The following is an 11738-nucleotide window of genomic DNA, read 5'->3' as shown; positions in this document are numbered from 1 at the left end:
TATGAAAAAAAGGAATAAGTATTATATTTTCTGCGTGTTAGGAAAGTATACATAATATTCAAAATGTACATCGCATGTCAGAATCGAGTAACTCATTTAAGCGTCTACGTTTCGCCCCCGATTCGACTTTTTTCACCCTAACTCCGAGAGCTGCACACGAACACGTATTACCGCGGCTTAGACGCATGATTATCTTTCCCCCTTTTAAGTACAGAGGGTGAATATTACCAAAAATCAATGTGTCTTCGCTTTCTCGACCTTTTTACATACGTATAAGCATATAATACGAAATATTGAACATTGTCTCAATCCTCCACGTATACAATATAATATGTCGAACGGATTGACAAATGCTTCCCTTGTCATATAGTAAATTATGAAAAACAATGATGCGAAAAAGATTTTACGCAAACAATATAAAGATGGTATGAATTTTCAAAATTGAATGATACATTTATTTCATTTCATTCGATATATTTTTGATACCAAGTGCTTTCCGATAATTGGCAGATAAATTGGCAGTGTCTTATTTAGTGCCCATCTCTTCTTTTTGTATTGAATATATATCAATATAATATATACGATCGTTCTCACATTAAGTCTCTCAAGCTCGTATTTTTTCGACATTAAAAAATATCTTGTTTTCTTTTTATTACTTTTTTACCCGCACATTGGCATGAAAAACGATTCTTGATTCTCATCGCACTTCGTAAGGCAACCTTGATGACGAATTATTGACGAAAAATATGTGTCAATTTTTAAGGCAATTGACGTTCATTTTAAATCGTACAAAATAGATCAGGACTCAAGAATCTTTTCAGCATGCAATGCTTCTTGCCTTTCATTGATTATTATGAGATTAAAAAAAAATAGAGTGCATGAATATTCTCTTATACAATAATGTGGCTGCATCGAGGGAGCCAATTTCCCAATTTCTGTAGGTTCCACGATATTTAATATGTCTTATTCTTTTGATAGAATGCAATTGATACAATCGCAATCCTTAAATTTTAAATTGTATACGTTTTCTGGTTTTTCTTAAAACTTTCTAAATTGATTTATCTCTTACACAATTCACAATTTTCGTGAGATTTAGTTCTTTTCGACTTTTTAAGCTAGATAAAAAAAAAATCAGTGCACACGATTACTATAAAAATAAAGAACTAAACGATACAAGCGGAAGCGCGAATTTTTTACATTATAAGTTTATAATAAAATTTTTGTCATCACTTAATTACAAATTATGATTACGATATTATATAATCAGCATACCTTCAATGAAAGTAAGTTCATGATTATCTCGTAGAATTAAAGTACGAAGTATATTATCAATAAAAACAGAAAAAAACTGTCGTGTGTCCACTAAAAGTAGTTAGTATAAATATATAAATATAATATAACAAACACATCGTTTATAAATTTTCTTACGACACAGCGTAGCAATAATTTTTTTCATGAAAAACAAATTTCTCGGGTTGATCGGTGCGAATTTCATTCATAGAATTGATTTGAAACATCAAAGCAATTATGAGATAAAAATCAAACTTCTATGGTGATATTCACTTTCAGTAGATGAGTAAAAGCGTTTATCATCTTGAATAATTTGCAGTAAATTATAATCATGTAGATGTGTATAAAATTATAATATTTATAATAATAGCATTAATACAAGATTTGCAAATCATCCTTAATTCATAGTCTGTGTGGATGACTGAAAACTTCCTTTTTAAAATAACAATAAACAATTAATTAAATTAAATATCAAAGCACCCATAAAGTAGGAATGCTGTAGTAATTAAGCCATAATCTTTCACATTCTTGTCATTAAGCTTTTATGTAATGTCATGTGCAAATAAGTCTTTCGTGACTATTTCAATGTAATTAGACTTTGGAAGAAAAAGGACAGAGAGCAAAACTTGTAAATATCAACGAGATGTAACGAAGCGATAACTCGGGCAGAGAATCGATACAATATGAATGGTCACGTCGAAAAATTAAATAGAAGAGAGTCTATTTGCGTTCGAACTTGCAATCGAAAATGGTCATTTAAAATGCGCTATCGTTGATAATCCATATTTTTGTTCAAATTCAATCGTTTTTTTACGGTTTTGTCAAATAACACTAAATTCCATAAACAACAATCACTATAGTTCATTTCACTATATTGTCAGTGTTTTCATGCAGAAAAAGAGTTGAATAAAGTTCATGACTAATTTTTCACACATGCAAGTTGTTCTAAGCAACTTTCGTGAACACCGAAATATCTGTGCTGAAATGATTTAAACGATAGATGTAACTTCAAATCAAAGAGATTCTTTGGAAGATTTTTCCCACAGTTCTTCTGATTTTGTTAGTTTCATGTTGCCTCAGTTGTACCTACAATAATTGTTTTACTGCTCTAGTTTACTCTACAATAAGAGATATTCATCGAGTTTCTTTTGCTGTAAGCTTTTCTATAAGCTCTTGAAGGGGGGCCAGCTCCCTTCTTTCAATCAAACTGAACTCCTGAAAAACAAAACATTTTCTTCTTTTTATTTTTTGTAAATTTAAATTTCATAAAGTAGATGTTTTATTTACCTGAACAAAGAAAATAAAATGCTTGAAAGAAGTATTCAAATGAGCCTCTTCGCCAAGTTGAACAACTTCACTAAAATGTTGGTGATAAATGTGAGCATACACACGGAACAATCGTTTCAGGATTGTTTTTGCAATAGAGAGAAAATTCTTGGGAAAAGGTACACCTGAAAATTAATTTAATAATTAAAATACCAAATGTATTTATGGATAAAAATTTATAGATGATTAAATACCAATTTTGGATGGAAAAAGTGTTTCATCATCTAATTGGTCTTGTACCCATGTCATAAGGTAATCAATATACTTTGGAGCAGAACATTTGATAGGTTTTTTCACTGTGAGGCCATCAGCCCAATGGTATTCATATTTTGGTCCAGCTGACATGATTGGACAACTATCTTCTGTGCAAAATTCTGTGATTGTTCCATACAACATGTTGATTTGATTGAAAAAATCCACAGCTGCAGTATTGAAAACATCATTAGTAATTGCAATCAAAATTGAATTATTTGATCAACTATTTAATAACTTACTGTTTACTGCTACCCATTCATTCAGATCTTCACCCTCTGGCAGCATAACAGCCAAACGCAGATTACCAGAACCCAATGTTGCTGCAGCGTGTTTCATCAAATCATATTGATGGGTACCTTCTGGTATGTTCTTTTTTGGCTTGAAGGTTTTTGAAGAACGGCTTCCACTGTGTGAAACAAACCATTTTAACATTATTAAAATTGAAAGCTCATACGTCTAGCAAGTATCTTTTTTTGCTTCTTTTATAGAAAATATTTCGTAGATAATAATATCTGTAGCGAATGCAACTAAGAAGATATTCAACAATTTTAGAATACATGTCTCTCTGCACTTCGAGAAGACGTCTAAGAACTTAAGTAAATTTAATGGGCTTGACAGTTGTGATTTCATCAGTGTTGCTGACACAAGTGTAAAATTGTGCAGAAGGTTATCAGTTTGAAATGAGTGGAGCAGCATTGGATAAGAAAATGTGATGAACAAAACTGCTTTCTCATTCTCTCTTTTTCTCTTTTTTATACTCATTTCTCTTGAAGAAATTTTATCTACTCTTCTGACATACAAACAATATATTATTTATCAACGAGTAAAAGTTTTTTAAATTTAAAAAAAATAAACATTATAGCCCAGTAGTGTGATATCAAATTTTGAAAACTTCAAAAACGCATTCAAATGAAATTTAAAAGAAAATGGAGTTCAATTCATAATGCATGCACAAGTGAAAAAATTGGAACATCCATTGCAATAGCAATGGTCATGTTTATTTGATCGAAGATTCAATTGCACAATCGCGATGGTCATCGACTCCGAATTTGAGCCCCCCTGAATCAGCTCCAAATTTGGATTCTCCAGCACGTTAATAATGTGAAAACCCGTCTCGAAAAGGCTTACGCAAAAATAAAAAGAGGAAGAAAATGAGTCATCGGGTCGTTTGGTGGGAAAATTTCGAAAAAAAAATCGAAGTGAGAGCTGTGTGCTCGAAGCATTGTGTCGATCATCCTGTCATTATAATAAAGAATAGACAGACAACACACACGCACGTTAGTACACATACATAAAACATCGTGTATGTATACAGTGGTTAGTAATGCGCGAATGTCTTATATCGTGTGTGTGTGTGTATGTATAAGTATCTGCGAGAGGCGCCTCAACACTTGGCTGATTTTTCGTTTCAAGCATACAACACGTGAACTTTCTCTTCGATTTATAAAACGCGATCTTACATACAGGCACCTCTTGTATCTATCTACATGCGTGCGTGTGTGTGTGTGTATATAGAGGAGGTAGTCTCACCAATTCCGAGAAAAAAAAAGTACGCGCGAGCGATAGAGAGAAAGAGAGCGAGAGAGAGAGACAGAGAGAAAGTTCGCCATTGTCACACCTTGATAGTTCTCTTTTCCGCGTGCAATAGACGGACCCAAGAACTGCGCTCGCACTCATTCACTCTGCGCACACCGATACAACGCAAACACAGAGACGTTCTCGTATACACACACGCACGTTTATGATATATACGTGCGTGCACGTCGTCGCGTCGTCGTGTCATTATTATGCAGACACAGCAGCATCGTCGCCGCGAAGTGCATCGTAACATCGTAATGGGCCTTCTGTGTATATGCGACGATGATCGAGGTTCAAAACACTCGCGGAGTATAAGTCACGTATACCTATACACGACGACGATGCTTGATTATAATCACACACACGTCACACACGAATATTACACCATAACTTAATGGCTACGATACTCGCTTCAATGACGTAAAGAACAAAAAAAAAGAAAGAAGCAAGAAGGAAAAATGACAAGTACTCACAAGAGGAAGCTCATTTTGCTGCTGTTTTTCTGCAGGATTCGTAGCTAGCGAATTCGTGCGATATCAATTGCACGATATATGTATGTAACTATAACGCACGCGCGCGACCACGTCTTGGACTCACTGTGACAAGAGCTGCTGCTTTTTTTGTTGTTGTTATTGTAATACGTAAAATGAATACAACACTGAATTTGCTATTTTTTAACGTACACCATCGGGGCGAAGAAGAAGAAGCAGCATGCGTCGACGACGACGATGTGCAGCGCGTATACTATACAATAATAATAAAACACAGACACACACGCGCTGCTGCAGCAGCAGAATCAGTCGGAGAGCGGGGGTGCAAAAAGAAAGAGATCAAGTAGAAGAAGAAGACGACCGAGAGAGAGAGAGAGATGCTATACGATCTCGCGGTGAAAATTGCAGCAACAGCAGCAGCAGCAGCTCACTACTGTGTCTGCGTATGTGGTGTGCGGCACACTAGTCTCGCGCTAGCTGGCTAGCTCACGATCAGCAGCTTTTATGATACGACGTACGAGCACTTGCTGCCACGGTGGAGAGCACACCTATACTTCATATATATTTTATTATTATATATAAAAGATTGTAACCACGTAGCGAGAGGAATCAAACGCTCGATATATGCTATATATATAATAAAGAGGCACAGGCGCGACTGAGCGACCGACTGACTGCTGCCGTGCTGCTATTAGTACTCCCCGTAAAATATTACATAGACTCTGCGTGTGTTGTACACACATATATATATACAGAGCACGGAGCACGACAGGAAAAATAGAGTCGCGGCTCAGAAAAGAGCCGAGCGCGAGAGAGCGAGTGAGAGAGAGAGAGAGAGAAAAAGAGATTTTTGCAGTCTGCTCGAGCGAGTCGTGCGCGCGAGACTGATGCAGTATACAGTGGTAATATATTGTGTATAGTAAGAGTATACGCGATGGCTACGTATCCAGCATTATTATATATATATATATAGGCACACACAGCGCAGCACACAGCACTCCGATTCCGCGAGAGACGGACGAGCGCAGCGGCGCAAAGGTACTGCCAGCCTCTCTTTAACACACCCTCGTCGTCAGTCGTCGTCCGTGTATGTGTACGTGTATGCATAACACACGAACGTCACACGTACATGCGTGCAGATTTCGTACACACGATTATGTTGATGATGATTACCCGAGAATATGTCTGTCTGCGTGTGCAGTGCGCACGGTCATAAAAAGATATATAACGCACACCGGAGCGGAGCTCATTCGCGCACGGACGTGCATAAGAAAGACGTGCGTTGCGGCGCGGCGTGAGTTGCGCTGCGAAATTCATATGGGTCAAAATGATACTTTTTTACAAAACCGTGCGCACGTTTGTCACCGATCCTGACGCGCTTTTGGTATGTTATAGTACATGGTAAAAAGGTCCCAAAAAAAATTTTTTAGACCCCCTCCCCCCTCCTACCCCCCACTTCCGGTATAAACGTCCATTTTCGATCTATATTTTTTCCGAGGACAAGAAGCAATTAAAAAATCTAAAAAAATTCACAAAAATACTTTTCAACAATCCAAACAACCTTGAATTTTTTCAGATTTTTTAAGTGCTTCAGGCCTTTAGAAAAATCATTTAAAATTTTGAAAATTCATAGAAGGCGTTAAAATGCAATAACTTTTTCGACAATTTTTCACTTTTTTATTTCAGTAAAAACAGTAACCTCAAATTTTTTCAAATTTTTTCAGACATTTTAACTCACCTTTTTAAGCTAAAAACCACTTTTTTCCATCCCTCCGGCAAAAGTATTTACTTTGGCCGTACGCGTAGCCTAGAAAAAGAAGGACTTTTGCCCACTTTTGCGCGCCCAACAGATGCATTGGTTGCTATGGCCAGCTCAGCCTAGCAACGTAATATTTATAATTTTATTGCCCGTATTACTTAGCTTACAATTGGACGGAGACACATCAATACATAGAGATGTTATAATAATTACGTGATAAAAATTATGCAGAGTCCTGAAATATCATTCGCGCATGATGGTATGTCTACGGACGAGAAAGAATGTTGTGTGTAACTTGTTACACACAAATCAAAATGAAAATAATGTTTTTTTATTAATGTTATTGATGCTCGCCCCCCCCCCCCCCCCCCCCCCAACCGGAGCAGCACACGCTTCGCTCGTGATTCTAATGTCGGGGCGATCATTAAAATTCGAAGCTTAAGGAGGTTCGGGAGTCTCAGCGAAATGCAGCCAAATTTTTAAAACACGTTTAATTGCTTTGAAACTTTATAATATGAATGTTAATATCAAAATACAACTTTTCACCGCAAAATTTTGTTAAAATGATGAAAAAATTTTTTGACCATTTAACATGGTTTCTTACGAGAAATCATGAATTTTCGCTTTCAATGAGCATAAACATAATGTAAAAAAACAGAAACTAAATAGAAAAAAATACGTACATGTAGGAAATTTAATAAGGAATAATTTGACTGCAAAAAGAAGTTCATCGACCGTTTAGTTATCGAGAAATAAATTGTTATGTGTAAAAATTCGTGGGTCATTTGCGCGTACCCTAACCAACAAATGAGCTAGGACAACAAAAATATGTGCTCATTCGACTCTAATGACAAATAGAATATTGTTTTAAGCCTAAAACATCGAAAAAAACTCATCAAAATGATTGAATTATTAATAATAGCTATAATTGTGTGCCAGCTCATTAAAAAAACCTACATTTTCGTGTTATTTCGAAGTTGGCAGCGCTGAAAATTTAACATTGGAAGTATAGGAGCCCCTCGCGTCCCGCTTCGTCCCCCTCTGAGACTCCCGAACCTCCTTAATTACAGAGTCATATGTTAACGTTTAGTATGACTTGCTACGCTCACAATACTAAAAGTAAAGGAAAAGAATTCGCATCGCATGTAACTGATTTTATGTAAAAATCAATAATAATCGTAACCGCTTTGTTTTTTACACAATCAGGCGGCAAATCAAGATCTCGGTGCGAAAGAAAAAACAAATGCAAGTCCTTATGTGCATTGAGATCTTGAATTTATTTTTATATTTTGAATTTATTTGGATAATTTTATGAAAACTTTTGCGCGGGGATGGAAAAAAATACTATTTCTTACACGGGTTAAAAATGAAACACCCTCATACACGTGATATGACGCCTCGGCTTCGCCTCGGCGCCATTATCACGTGCATGCGGAAGTTTCATTTCTCCCCCTTGTAAGAAAATCTACTATTTATCAAAATAAGGTTTCTAGAACCCGATGGTTACGGTGAAAAAATTTGGAAATATTTTTTTGAATTTCTTGTCAAATTTTAATAAATTTTGACAGTTTCAAGTTTCCGATTGAAGCCTCCTAGCTCAATCTAGAGCAGGACAAAGATTAATGCAAATCCGAAGACGTTACACGAAATAATAAAACTATTTTGAGTACATAGAAATATTATAATTATCAATATTTTTTCAGTAAAAAATCAAAACTTATTTGCTTAAACTTATTTATTGTAATTTAAAAAAAATTGCAAGTTTTACATGTACATAACACCAAACATAATCAAAAGTTACTGCAAGTATACTAATGAGGTTTAGAGCTTTGGAGTGTAGCTGTCAAGCAAATGTGATATAAATCTTCGTTCGTCAGCTGCTCAAGGATCATTTCGCAGATTTCAAGTGGTAATCGTTTGTGAATCAACTCCCAGAAAGGATCCAGAGCCCAGTGCAGAAAAAATCCTCTTGATAATTTCTCACACAGATGCAAATCACAAGGTTCACGATAATTGAAGCATAAATAGCTAGACAACTTAAACTTCCAGTAGTCTGTATACGTGAGTAGTTTTTCCGCTTTTTTGGGTTGTAGCCGAGTCAGATCGTAGAGCGACACACTCGGACTTATCATCATTTCTTTTGTGTCTTTGTTAATATACGCCACCTCCTTCCCCTCGTCATACCAACCAGATTTTTTAAGTTCGTCCGACTTCTCGAACAATCCATATTTTTCGAAAAATTTCATAACCGTCAGGACGTCGCTCCGATCCAATTGATACCCTCTTTTCACTATGAGCTCGACAACAGCCAGAGCTCTAGAAGCTAGGGGGAATCTATATCCATATAATCCGTTTGTCTCATATTTCCACGATTTAAATCTTTCGGCGAAATAGTTTTCAGTGGGAAAAATGAAATTGGACAGATCAGCGCCATGTTCGAAGAGAATATCGATGCCATCTGGCCAGAGATTGGCCACGGCCCATTGTAGGGGTGTTCGACCCAACTTATCTTTAGCGTCGACCATTACAAGCTGCTGTTTTTCGTCGCAGATCTTGAAGAATAGATCAATCGTACTCGAATCCGAACCCAGAAGCTGCCAATGGTAGAAATGATGCAGAGCTGTCCATCCCTCCTCGTTGACCAAGTTCGGATTGGCGCCTTTCCTCAACAGGAATTCAATCATTACCTTGTTTTCCCATTTAGCGGCCACATGTAGCGGTGTGTTGCTCAAATTATCTCGAGCTTCGATCTGCACTGGTTGGTATTTTTTGTTGTTGAGCTCGAATAACGTCTTCGCAAAGTTATAAGCAAAGTAAATCACAGTACTAGTATGTACATAAGTAAGACATCTAGTAACCTGGCATATTATATGCAGAGGTGTTGATCCGTGCTTGTTGACTAAATTTGGATCAAAATCTATTCTACGTAGCAATTCGACCATCATATTCTGTCCGCGTTTCAGAGCCAAGAACAGCGGCGGATCAAATGAACTCGATTTATCAAGAAGACAATTGGGGTCATGTCCAAGGTCAAGAAATTTTTTGATGACATCGTCACAGCCAAACTCGCAGGCCACATGAAAATGGGTATGTCCGAACTCGTCGGTGTAATTCACGTCGCATTGGTCATATATTCTAAAAAGCATATAGACGATACAAGTGTACTCGTGTCTAGCCGCATGATGCAATGGTGTAGTGCGACGGGACGATATCTTGCCGTCTTCATCAACTTCGGGCTTATGCTTGTAGCCGCCGAAAGACGCGAAGAAGATGAATTGACAAAGTGTTCTATCATATTTGCCTTCAAGAATATTAATGGAATCCAAAAGAAGACACTCAATTTCTTCGGTCCGAAAAATCTCCTGGAGATTAGTAGGATATTGGTTACGCCAATAAAGTATTAAAGGATTAATTTTACGGAGAAATTCGTGTCGCTCGCCTTCGACCTGCCAATTGATATTTTTTCGCCAGCTCTTCAATTTTTCTATTCTTTGTTGGCTATCCAAATTTTCAACGGATGCGTCGTCGGACGTGGACATTTTTCTTCTCTCTCACACACAGCACACAATTGTTTGTAATTTAGAATATTTTTTAATTAACAAAAATTACTCGATGAAAACGACACGATTTTTTTCTGTTCACGCTGCGGCGTCGTAACCTGAACTGAAATTACATGCACCACGATCTATATAGAAAGTGAGAACAGATGGTCGCAGCTACGAGAGATACAATTAAAGCAGCGCGAGCTATGTACAGTTATTGGAAGTAAAATACGTAGTGGAGGCTGCTCGCTTCCCGCTGGATTTACACTTTCTAATCATTACCGAATTCAAAGAGACTCTGACTTCACATGTGGTAAAACAAAAGAAAACAAACGCAACGAGATAGAAAGAGAGACGAGACAACTTGGATAGATAATGTTCCGTAGAAGTTGCAATAAGCTGCTGTTACTCTCTCCTCGTTGGTGCCGTTAAAAAATATCGTTAACCGGTGTGTAAACAACGATGAAAAATAAAACTAGCGACGTTCACTTCTTCGCCTTGAGCTGACGCTTACGGCCGCGTCGATCCTCCGGCCTGTAGGGGCCCAATTTGTGCCTGACCATGCAGCCGCAGGCCGGCAGGGCGCATCTCTGACGGTGCACCTGAGATCGGCAAGCTTTTTAATACGTAATGTTTATTTACGTACGAACCCGACAACATCTTGTAACGAACTCACACGTGTTATAGACGTATCGTTCAGAAGTAATCCTCTTTTATAAAAAAAATACTTCTCGCGATGCGTGATGACAAAAAAAAAGATTTTTCCGCCTCGTCATCTTACACGTACGAAGTCGATTTTCTTCCGCCTCCTGCCGTGGCTAGCAGACACACAAACGGCAATTTTTCGCGTTTTCATGACATTTAACAACAAAATTCTGCTCTCGACTGCTTCTTTGTCCACGAAAACTCGCGTCTGCAGAAAAGTTGCTTGATGTTAATATAGTAAACGCGATTTATATACAAAAAAAGGACCGCTAGATGTGTTTGAAGTATTAATGAAGGAGTTGCTATCGTGATTTTATGGAGGAATTCAGAGTGCATAAAAAGCAGGTATTAAAAATATTTCATTCAATCTTAAAAATCAGCTTATATCAAGAAATTCGGACTAAAATTTCTCTATACATCATGTCTATAGTGTACTAGTAAGGGTTATATTACGTCTAGCGTGACATGCCGAAAAATTTAATAGAAACTAAATACATAATTTTAGAGAGTACATAGAAATATTATAATTATCAATATTTTTTCAGTAAAACAATCAAAACTTATTTTCTCTAACTTATTTATTTGAATTATAAAAAAAATATGCAAATTTAACATCTATATAACACCAAACATAATCAAAAGTTACTGCAAGTATACTAATGAGGTTTAGAGCTTTGGAGTTTAGCGGTCAAGCAAATGTGATATAAATCTTCGTTCGTCAGATGGTCAAGGATCATTTCGCAGATTTCAAGTGGTAATCGTTTGTGAATCAACTCCCAGAAAGGATCCAGG

General features: G+C 36.9%; 1 protein-coding gene across 1 annotated transcript; it reads right to left on the bottom strand.

Annotated features, from left to right (window-relative positions):
• LOC106655841 (MOB kinase activator-like 1) lies at nucleotides 1-5186 on the bottom strand. The gene is made up of 5 exons (XM_014376429.1): nucleotides 4923-5186; nucleotides 3111-3277; nucleotides 2811-3038; nucleotides 2578-2741; nucleotides 1-2505 (listed from the first exon to the last, which is right to left on the bottom strand). Exons 1-5 carry the CDS (start codon nucleotides 4934-4936, stop codon nucleotides 2425-2427), a joined length of 654 nt encoding a protein of 217 aa, XP_014231915.1. The 5' UTR covers nucleotides 4937-5186; the 3' UTR covers nucleotides 1-2424.
• Between the last annotated feature and the right edge of the window lie 6552 nt (nucleotides 5187-11738).

Source organism: Trichogramma pretiosum, unplaced genomic scaffold (genome assembly GCF_000599845.2).
Source record: "Trichogramma pretiosum strain Unisexual culture from Peru unplaced genomic scaffold, Tpre_2.0 scaffold1, whole genome shotgun sequence".
Lineage (NCBI taxonomy): Eukaryota > Metazoa > Arthropoda > Insecta > Hymenoptera > Trichogrammatidae > Trichogramma > Trichogramma pretiosum.
This window is presented reverse-complemented; position numbering and strand designations above follow the sequence as displayed.